This window comes from Nelumbo nucifera, chromosome 3 (genome assembly GCF_055504915.1).
Source record: "Nelumbo nucifera cultivar China Antique chromosome 3, China Antique-T2T, whole genome shotgun sequence".
Lineage (NCBI taxonomy): Eukaryota > Viridiplantae > Streptophyta > Magnoliopsida > Proteales > Nelumbonaceae > Nelumbo > Nelumbo nucifera.
The window spans coordinates 28,646,494-28,658,048 of NC_142651.1; the positions used below are offsets into that span (position 1 = coordinate 28,646,494).

At 35.5% G+C, this 11,555-nt stretch overlaps 2 protein-coding genes across 7 annotated transcripts in view; both read right to left on the reverse strand.

The window, feature by feature from the left end:
* The window catches only part of LOC104606193 (zinc ion binding protein), a 32,726-nt gene extending 22,093 nt beyond the window's left edge, over window positions 1–10,633 (reverse strand). Inside the window, exon 1 of one of the 2 annotated variants that reach the window (XM_088900503.1) lies at window positions 10,524–10,633. The gene's annotated coding sequence lies outside the window, so the exon portion shown is untranslated. Of the gene's footprint in view, window positions 1–10,281; window positions 10,389–10,523 lie in introns of those variants that run through there. The other variant, XM_088900502.1, reaches the window with a different exon arrangement.
* On the reverse strand, window positions 3,268–10,590 carry LOC104606343 (Tetratricopeptide repeat (TPR)-like superfamily protein). Of its 5 annotated transcripts, XM_088900505.1 has the most exons (4): window positions 10,524–10,590; window positions 10,345–10,417; window positions 5,855–6,094; window positions 3,268–4,906 (listed from the first exon to the last, which is right to left on the reverse strand). In XM_088900505.1, exons 3-4 carry the CDS (start codon window positions 5,862–5,864, stop codon window positions 3,291–3,293), a joined length of 1,626 nt encoding a protein of 541 aa, XP_088756631.1. In that variant the 5' UTR covers window positions 5,865–6,094; window positions 10,345–10,417; window positions 10,524–10,590; the 3' UTR covers window positions 3,268–3,290. The 5 variants fall into 5 exon arrangements, with proteins under 5 accessions (XP_088756631.1, XP_010269811.1, XP_088756630.1 ...); XM_010271509.3 differs by lacking the exon at window positions 10,524–10,590 and having other exon boundaries at window positions 10,282–10,417; XM_088900504.1 differs by lacking the exon at window positions 10,524–10,590 and having other exon boundaries at window positions 5,855–9,064; window positions 10,282–10,417.
* Window positions 10,634–11,555: the final 922 nt, after the last annotated feature.

The window sequence follows — 11,555 nt, forward strand, 5'->3', positions numbered from 1 at the left end:
TGGTTCCAAACATGGCCTAAGGAGTCTTGGTTCTGACTTCCCAATGTTTCTTTGTCAGAGGAAGTTCTTAATCCATGATGATGGTGGAGCATAACCCAAAAATCTTCGAGGAGGAAATGGGCAATTTTGTCCAATAATAAACTTTATTTTCTAAAATCATGGATTTCAACATTTTTTTTCTAAAACATCACTGATTTTATATATAAATGAAACTTCATTTTTTTTTTGTAAAAAGCCCAAACAATTATTTTTTTAATTTAATTATGATTTTATGTTTTAACCCATTAACCTAGATTGTTGAATTGCTAACCTACCACTTAAATGGAAAAGTGGCTTTATTTTTGGGTTAGTTTTAAATTTGATATTTCATTTCCATTGTTGATAAATATACTTCTTTATTATTTGTCATACTTATTTTTGTTAATATGATGAGCAGATAATATTAGAGATGTTCCTGCATTTTTTTAACAATATTTTGTTTTTTTTTTATTTTAATATTTTTATCTAATTTTAAAATTTTACATTTAATTATGACATCATGGGCTGACCTAGATTGAATTGTTGGCTTGCCACCTAAATCAAAAAACAGTTGTTTCCACATCAATTTTAAATTTTCCATTTCATTTCCATCATCGATAAAAAAATTCTTATTTATTACACTTATCTTGTTTAATATGATGGTTATATGATATTGGAGATATGCCATGGTTTTCTACATTATTTTTTATTTTTTATATTTTTATATTTTTTAAGTTTTATTTTTTTCTATGACACCATGGGTTGACCTATTTGGCATAGATGGTTTAACCATGAAAGATCAATTTCATTTTTTAGTTAATTTTAGAATTTGCATTGCATTTCCTTCATTGATAAAATAATTCATATTTATCACACTAATGTTTGCATAATATGATGAATATATAATAATAATGATGTGACCATTTTTTTTTAAATTTCTATATTTTTGTATTTCTATCTATTTTTACTTTTTTATTATTTAATTATGAAATCATGGATAGACGTTTTGACTTGGATGGTTGAACCACTAAAACTCTTTATCTTTCGATCTATTGTCAAAAACTTTATTATTTAATTTTGACATATTGGATTGACCTATCAAAACTAGACAATTGAACCACAAACTCACTACCTGAAATGAGGAAACATTTTTTTTTCCTATATGGTTTTAAATTTTTATTTTATTCCATTTTTAACATATATATTTATTTTTTTGAGAGAAGGTAAAGTATAACTGTATTGAAGAAAACTCTCTTGTTTACAGTGAGATATTTATTATTAGTAAATATATAATATTAGATTTGTCTTTATTTATCATCTTTCTTTTTTCTTTTTTCTTTTTCCTTTTTTTTTGCCTCTTTGCTTCATGGAGTCTACACAACGGGGGTAGCTCATCCCCCATCCCATCCCTAGGGGTGCAAGTTGGGCGGGCATGGGTTGGATTGGGTTTATGGTCAACCCAGACCTTACCCTAAAATTTGGGCTTAAGGCCCGACCCCAGACCAAGCCTAATCTTCCCAATCTGAGCCCAGCCCGCACTATAGTTTGATGCACTTGGGTTGGGCTCAGGTTGGTCAATGAGCCTACTCTAAAATTATATATGTATATATACATTTATGTAAATCTGTATATATATGTATGTATACCAAGCCAAGCATATTTGTGGGGGGGACCCGCCCCCAAACCTTCTTGTCCCATATCTTTCGAATCCCTACCTCTTCTACTCCCTATTTCATTTTCTTGACTAATTCCCCCCCCCCCCCCCCCCAAAAAAAAAAAAATCTGGCTCTGCCACCATTTAAATATGTATACAAAATTTACATATATACATATGTACATATGTATGTACGAATGTGTATAGTTGGTTCTGGTTCGGGCTACCTAAGGGTTAGGCCCAGGCCCGGCCTGAGAAATAAAAAGCCTGATTTCTTGAGCCCGAGGACTGAAAATCCAAGCCCAACCCTTGTAAAATTTTGGGTTGGATCAGTTCAGGCTTATGCTAGGCCCACCCAAGTTGCACCCCTAACCATCCCCACCCAAGGCAATCTTTGTTAATAAATGTATTTATTACTTATCATTATATCATACTTGTCTTTATTTAATATTTAGAATCTATAATATTACTCTTTGCCCATTATTTTTTACGAATTTATGTTTTTATTTATTTTTAATTTTATTTAATCATAACATCATGGGTTGACCCACTTCATTGAGATGGTTCAACCTCTAACCCGCTACTTCAGCTATATTGCATTCCTCAACATTGCCTGGACAATGCCTAACTCAAAGATGGTCAGGTCAGCTATATTGCATTCCTCAATATGTGATAACCTATAAAACTCAAAGCACAAGTCTGTACACACAAAAGTACCTCACTAAGTAATTGATCATGTTCAGGGGGAACTTGGGATAAGGCATATTAGTTCAAAAGTACTGCAGAAGAAGCTTCTACACAAGGATCCTGATCAGGTTGGCATTTAAGTGCAAGGAAGGAACTGCAGCTCCTGCATTGTTATGAATATGATAACTCCTCCCGCTAAAGTACGAACATTTTGCTTCCCGATTTCTAGTTTTTTATCAATTGATGTTCAATTCATGCTCCTATGGCTCAGTTTGGGAGGAGTACAAATGCAAATATGTACAGTACAAATACATACAAAATAATACAAAAAATATAAGGTTTTGCATTCTACATATTTGCATTTGTACTTTTTCCAAAATGAGCCATATATTCACAGTAAACCAATGCTTTCGCCTAGTGCACATGTTGGTGTAAGAACAATGCATAATGCATTCAGCTAGATATGAAAGGTTCTACAAACACAATGAGTCAGTAGATAACCAATTATTATCAAAGTCATACCTCTCCCTAAATGGTAAATCGGTAATTTCATTCAAACCATGTATCTTAGGTAGTTACTGCCATTTAACTAGTATGATCTTTTCCATTCTTAGACCGCATTAGTAATAGGCAACGTCTAACATTTATGAAATCCCTGTGCCTCTCCAAAAAATTTGATCACTTTCCTAGAACAACACATCATACTCCTCTCTCCTTTGTTGGGTAAGCAAAAGACGTGTTGATAGTTACTAATTGAGACCCAGATTTCAATATTAACATCAACAATTATTGCATGCCACCTGAACTTTAAGATTGGATATTTTGCTACAGAGATGAGAAATCTGAATGTCATGATGCAGGAAAATCGCATGAAGCTTGTCAATGCAGTTGCAACAGCAAAAACAAAATTGGGCTTCAATGTTTTTAACTTTTAATTGCAAGTCTTTATCTGCTTCATTACAGCTTCAATCATATCAGCAGCACCATACATATTCTTCTGTTTAACTTCATCCAAAAGTAAACAACATGTTTGATATCTAGGAATTATTTCTTTACTTCTCATCTCCTCAAAAATGAGGTAAGCCCACTCACATTTGTTTGCTCTACAAAGACCATGAATCATAAGTGTGTAAATTGAAAGGTCAATACTTAGATGGTGTTTGTTGACTATGTCATTCAATAAATTGCTCAGAAGGCCATCAGTTCTTCCAGTTTTAAAGCACATTTTGATCAGTGGACTATATGTTTGAAGGTCAGGCTTACAAGTTGCAGACATTTCCATCTGCTTCAGGATATTTAAAGCATTTTGTTCCTCAGAATGATGGCAAAACATGGAAATCATGGTATTGTAGGTGGAGGAATTTGGTAGCACTCCATTCATGGGCATATCTACCTCAAATACCCGAACAGCATCCTGTACTTGGCCTGCTCTTCCTAATATGTAGATCAAGGCATTATAGAAAAGTGTATCAGGTTTGCATCCAACTGATTTCATTCTCTTGTGTATTTGCAAGGCTTCATCAAATTCATCAGATTTGGCAAGTGAATACATGATTGTGGTGTATGTAACAATATTTGGAGGGCAACCTTGAGCTTCCATCTCATCGAGGATCTCATAAACCTTGCGAAAATTGGATTGCCTACAAAAGGCTAGGATTATCGTTGAATAGCTTATTACACATGGGTGACAGCCATGTCCTTTCATTTCTTGGATTGTCCAATGTGCCTCGTCAACTTTATTGGCTTTGCACCAACCATGGATGAAAATATTAAAAGTATGAGAATTTGGAGTAATATGTGACTTAAGCTTCAAAAAGGCTTCACGAGCAAGCTCAACATTATTCTCTTTACAAAGGGTGTCAAGCAGCAGGTTCATGGATTCTGTGTTCTTCTCTAAGCCAAAAGAATCTAAGCGATCAAATGCCCTCATTGCGTCTTCCCATCTCCCTGCACCTGCTAGCCTTCTCATGACTTTGGCCATTGTGGTCAGTGTAATCACACACTCCTTATGCATTTCCTCTACTAATAACCACATCCTATCCATTTGCTTCATTTTTCCCAATATATCCACCATCTTGTTGTATACTTCAGGAGAGTGCTTATAAGTAGGCCGTGATCCTGCCCATCGAAAAAGACCCAAAGCAGACCTCCAGTCATCCTCGAATATGTTGAGTAATTTGTCAACAAGTTGGTCTGATAGCTGGATACTACAACAAGATTGATCTTGTAGGAGGTATTGCAAGAACTCATTCTCATTGCTCCCAACACGAACTTTATTGACAACTTTTTCAAGGTAAGACTCTACTCTTGAAGTTGAATCTTGACACTGTCTTTGATGGCCAGTTAAGTTTCTAATAGAGCAGAAAAATCCATCTCCACCAAACAAATGCAACGGTGAGAGGAGAGGAGAGCAATTGGCAGAGATAGCATAAACAAAGGGAGAAGATATTGATGAAGAAACCATGAAAAGAATACTCCTAATGCAAATCCTCTTTGATAGGATCATGAAGCACACTGACAAAAGAGAAGCGTTTATCTTCCCACAACCTACAAAATATGGCAGCATTAGCTCCATCAATTGAAAAATAAACAACACAAACCTATAAAATTTCTGTTTATTTCAATGTTTCAAGGCATGCACCTAGCTTGAACCCACACACAGACCCTTTCAAAAGGTGTGTACTTGGTGCTTTCTAGGTGCGTGTGCCTTGTGCGGCTTGTTCCTTAGCCCAGATCGTACATACCTTTTTAAAGTGTCTTTTTTTTTTCTTTCTTTGTGAATTTAAACCTTTGGCAATGGTTTTTCAACTTCTAAATTACCTTTTATTGTTGTTTTTACACTTGCAATGGCGTGTTAACTTTTAAAAATAAACATAGACAAAATCCTCCCAAATACTTTAAACCTTGGCTCTTGAAAATAAAATCTCAAACATAAAAATTTCCATTAAAGAAGCAACAACACAACTAATATCTCATTTCTAACACTGAAATAGAATGAACAATGACTAAAATCACAAAACCAATCTCTTTATATATCCAGGCCAAAAATTTAGGCAGGAAGTGCTAGTGTGCTACCCAAACCCCTGCAAGGACTTGTTTGTCTTGCCTCAAGGGCCTTTATAGAGATGGAGCACTAATCTCCTAGGATTAGGAATTTAAGATGTTTAACATCACACTAGTTACGAAAAGTAGGAAATAAATAAACAGATTCACATGGTAGAATTGTTGACTTCTTGAAGCACCTTGGTACAATTTTTTTTTATCAGAAACGGTAGCACTTTGGTACAATTGACATATGTTTGCTTTCACTTCTATGATTTCACATTGAATATGTCATGTTTAGGTATTTTGATTTGAGCCAATAGGTTTTTAAAACATAAGAAATTTCTTTCAAAATTCAAGATTACATTTTTATGTAATACTTTTTTTTATTCTTTTTTATTTTTTTATTTTTTCAAAAAATTTGGTCTAGCTTTAAAAAGAAACATGCCTCACCTTGCACCATGTGCCTTGGGCACTAAAAGGCCCTTGCACTTTTCATGGTAACTGCGAAACAACCATGTTACTAGAGAAACTTCTCCTGTCATAGTGGGAAGGGTGCACGTGGTAGTGGGACCACTCCACCCCTCTTCTTTGACTAGTAAAAGCCTAAGAGGCTAAGAGCCACCCAGAATTCATCCACCCTTGAGAGAGAGAGAGACCTTGGAGCCTCTTTGGTAGCCTTTGAGGGTGCAGCTGTAGAATGAGCTTCACCAGTTATTTTCTTGATGTAGCATTCAGAATTTTAATAATGATAACAAAACTGATGTACATATTTATTTACAGAACCAAAAAAAGAAAAAAAAACCAATAACATTGGACAAACCCAGCCCAATTGAGAGCCCCATGCATAGAAAACATTAACCCAAAGGATATTCATCCCACCACAACTCAACTGCTGCCTTCCACTCCTTCATGAGCAAGGGAGTCTGAGAAAGAGTTAGCAGATCTAGGGGTCCAGGAGATTTTGAATTGTGTTCACTGACATAAGTGTCTAGCTTCCCTTATCTTGTGCTTAAGTCCATGGTTCTTTAAAGTCCACGATTCACAGACACAGAATGAGAATGATGTTGGATCAATTGTAATTTTTTAGATTGTTTCTATGCAACAACCACATAACAATGGTGTATCAATATTTGAATCAAACACTAAGAAAAATGTTTTCGTCCTATCCAAACATAACAAGAAACATGTTTTGGTATAATCACAAAAACACCTCTTGCTAGTTTATTTTAAACATATCTAATGTGTTATTGAACATATTTAAAACAAATCTAACCATGAATATTAGAAATATGATAAACCCACTTCAGGTAATAGAGGAATCATTCTATTTAGTTTCTCAGGGCACATAGGTATTAAAAAATAAAAACTTGCTAATGGAAAATTTGTTAGCCGTACTATATGAGTTAAAGTTTGATTCAACAACTGGCAGGAATGAGTTACAAGTGGATGGAGACTGTCAAGTGGTGATAAAATGGATGACTGAGGTAAATATGCACCACAGATACTAATATTCATGGTTAGATAAGGGCTCTAATTGCTAACCCGAGTTTCTTGTCAGAACTCAGGAGGATACTTAAAATAGCAAATACTTTGGCATTTTTTTTATGAATAAATACTTGGGAAAATTCTCTAACTAGAACAGGGATCACAAGAGTTTGTACATAGTACTCCAGGACCAGGAGAAGATATGTACAGAACAATTGTATTGAAAGGACAGGATATAGCCATATATTGTTGGTGTTGTCCCATTTCTCTGATTGGGTTTGCGTTTGTAAATTAACCATTTGGCTTTGGTGCTTTACCACATAACATGAAAGTTCAGTTACTTGGGCCCATGGATTGTACTACAAAAGAAGAGTTATTAGTTATTGCTTAATACTTACTACAAAACAAGGAAAGAGAGGATGGAGAAAATCAAAAAGTAAACAAGGAAAGCATTAGAATCAATTCCAAGTTACATTACAAACCCACTGAAGTCCTCTCGTTTCAAATTCATTATTAACACATAATGATTCTTTCCTTTTTTTTTTTAGTTTAACAAATTCAAATTCTGAAGTAATCCAGACACCCGTGCTTGAAAATACAACTGCAGAAGATAGAGTGACATAACATAAATCATTTAGTTTCTATTCTGAAAGGTTCCCAATGGGATTGAAGCTTCTAGTTCACGAGGAAACAAAACAGGAATTGTATTGTCTTCATCAGAAGAAATATGTGCAGTTGTGCACTTATAGCAACCAATAGACTGAAATCTCAGTGTGATCTGCATACAAGTTGATGGGAGATTATCCAGTGACTGTCTAAAACTTTCCCCAACTTCTAGATGTGTATGAGAGAAGTTCTATCAATTAGCATAAATCATTACTCTATTCATCATCCACCGTGTACCCTCCTCCGTATGTATGTATGCTTGAGAACAATCAATTCTAGGTCCTTGGTGCGTTAAATGTATGGTACTGATCAACCTAGATTTTCGCAACTACTTGGGTGATCTAGTTCAATGCTTAGATTTTATATTACAGTTGGAGAGCCAGATTAATGTGATTTTTATATTAAAAGAATGTTCTTGTTCCTTTATCTCCTAACACTTCAATGCTGCAAACTAATGATTCTCCATGGTACCTTTGCTTATTGGTACTTTCTAAACATGGCTGCAAAGAAAATATCTCCACTGGCATCAGTTGCTAATGCCAATTGTATATTCCTCTTATCAACTGCAAGGTCTGGATACCTTTGATTGAAATCTATCCAAGCATCTCCGTCAGCTAGATGGCGAAGCATTCCATCTTTTGTCCTTCCATCCTCATGCCATGTCATACTCTAGGAAGTCTTACTTGACATGAATAGTCGTTGTAATCTCGGGATGATAGGGAAGTACCGTAACACCTTCACAGGCCTTTTCCTCTTGAAAGGGTAGCATCCTGATCACAATCGTCTAATTCACAATTATTGTCACTCTTCCATCTCGATTCACCACACTTATCACACATGTCCTTTTCCACATCATCACCCCAAAAAAGCATACAGCCATTTTTACACGCATCGATTTTCTCCATCTTACACCCAATATTTGCAATAACCTTCTTGCACTGTGAAAAACTGCTAGGACATTTGGCATCATCGGGCATTGCCTTTATAAACACCTTCAAAAGTTCATTAAAGGATATATTGATCCAACCATACAATGATTTGAGGTGGAGAATTGTCACAATGAATGACATCACTGTGAAGTGTTTGTTTCCAGACCATAATGGCTCTTCTGCATCCTTAATGAAGTGTAAGAAAGTTTCCATATCCCCATATGGCTCTTCTAGAGATATTCCCGATTCATCCACTTGGTGGTCATCCTCAAAGCACATGGGGTAAATATCCTCAAGCATCTTCCTTACATCTTCCTCTTCTCTCACATTTACATTTGAATGTGATCCCAAATTTGTTGAATTGACATGTGGTCTTCCCTCACCATGTGCAGTTCAAATATCATAATTCTCCATAATACCCCAAGTACAACAATGAGTCACCACATCTTTCCATGTTTGAAACCTTCAATTGCAGCACCTTTTGCAAAGGCATTTTATATGGCACTGAGAATCAGCAGCACCATGCTCAAATGCATAGACCGCCATAGTCATGACACCTAATCTGAATTCATCAGAGCACCTAAATGTCACAAAAACAATACATTTAAAACCTTAGCATCATTCTTGATTTTTTATTTCCCAAATACAGCAAGAAGTAAGAGAAAAATGGATGAATATTACCGATGTGCCTTCATCCACGAATTATCTTGTATAGTTTTCCATTTCTGACCTAAGCCTTGCCTTCAACCTAATAAGTACTTATGATGCTGTGAATGTTTATAAATAGTATCTTATGGAGTTCTCTTTATTGAGGTTTGGCTTAGAGATATTTTGTGTTTGTGTGTGTGTTTTCATGTTTTATTTATCAATAACTCTGAAAATTTTCATTAATTAAGAAGCTTTAATATACAACAAGAAGTTACAAAGAAATCAGCATAGGAGCTGACCCAAGACAGCATTACAAAAGTGCCCAAAACAAGTCTTATTATATTCCAGCCCAAAACGAACTCTTTCCATGTGCTTAGAAAGAGTCCTTATAGGCTCTTAAATTTAAGCCAAAAAATAGCAGAAGCTATCTGATATGGACTGCAAACTGAACAGATACTAAATCTAGAAGATGTTCCATCTGATAGATCATTTGGATTGAGCAAATGATTCATCCACATGGTGGCCTGATCAGGCCAACTAGACTTCTTTCCCGTTCAAACCACACATCAAACAGGCGAGCATATGCCTGTTGCATATATAATCTCTACAATAAGACATACGCTGTCCTTATATGGGTAAGTATAAATTTCTTTTTTTGTTAATTCATATATAATCCCTACAATAAGAAAACTCACCAAATAGTTTGTATGATGTCAAGATATGAACACGGATATAGAAAACAGGGATATGACTCCATTTTTTTTTTGTTTTCTTATCAGCAACACAAAGTTGATTCATTAAAATAAGAAGTAATACAACAAGAGGTTGTGGGCAGAAACAACAGGCCTAAAAACTATCCCAATAATTTCAAAACAGTCCAAAACATGGATTGTCTCTGAATTCCTTGTTTAGCTAAACCATCGGCCAAATTGTTTGCAGATCTCCTAATCAAATTACAAAATAAAATAGAAGAAATGGATTATTTCTAGATATAATTGCTTGGGGTAACCAATCAGATAACACCTATTGAAAACAACCAAGATGAAGCAACCATTTAAGTGTCTAAGCTTTTCATGCATCATATATAATATATATAATATATTGAAGAAAGAATAGAAAACTTAGAGGAGAGCATTGATTTAATTTTACCAGATTAGAATCAGGAAGATTGTTATGATGGGTCTAAGATGTTCCAGTCAGTTTGATATAGACCTGAAATCCTCTGCTAGAAAAAACCCAAGCAAACAAAAATTTCTTGATGTTTCCTCTTCCTCCCTTGAATGACCTGCGCAGAAAAATACCATAGTCCAGAAGATAAGAAGAAGAAGAAGAAGAGGAGGAGGAGGAGGAGGAGGAGGAGGGAAGCATACAAATGGGAGCTCTCCAGTTACCTTCAGTGTTCACAGTTGAACCATAGATTAGATTCCAAAGATGAGATAAAGGGGTTAGGGTTTTTCTGTTTCAAAGAGTATGAGATGGGAAGATGAAAGGGAGATTGTAGCAGCTGGTGGCGAGTCGGCAGCAATGGTGGAAACGGGGCGGATATGGTTCGGTTGAACAGGAGAAGGAAAAGGATTTCGAGTTTCCTGTGTTAGGGCTTTTGTAAGGATTGGAACTTGGAAGAGAGATGGGAAGATGAGGGAGAGAGAGGGGAACGCGACGATGGTGGAGTGGGCAACGGCGAGTCGGCGAAAATGATAGAGCGACGACAAAATGATGGATTTTTTCCTGAGATTATGAGAATGAGAGATAATGGGAGAGCTGGCTATGAGAAATGAGAGATGATGGGAGAGCTGGCTATGAGAAATGAGAGATAATGGAAGAGCGGCGACAGAGTGATCGGAAATCGGCGATGAGAAATAGCTTTAGTGGTGGTCTGCGTCGCTAGTTGGTAGAGTAGCTTCAACGCTGCCTGGCTTCGGTGAGGTTGAGGAAGAAAGTTTTAGGGTATCGAACAAGGGTAGGAAAGTTCGATATTAAAATTAAAATAAAAAATGATTCTTTTATATATATATATATATATATTAATATTACATACGGTTTATTAACCCCATCCTTATAACTGATCTCCATCGGGGATAAAATTTGTCCCCCATTCAATCCGCAGGATGATTCCACTCATTGTTATTCGGTATTTTTTGCCATAAAATATAATTAATTTATTTTTTAATTACTTTTAGTATTTTAATTAAGATATATGATTTTCAGGATTTTTGGATTTTTAATTAAATTTTTATATTTTTCCATTATTATTCAATATTTTTTTATTGGCACGCCCTATTGGATCATAATAAGGGGGGTACCAGTTAAGATTGTCAATGGATTGGGTTTGGGTCGGGTCTAGTTGGAATCAAAACCGACTTGATAAGAAATTTTAAGGACCTAGAACTGAATCCGACTTGACAGGGTTTGTAATTTTTAGA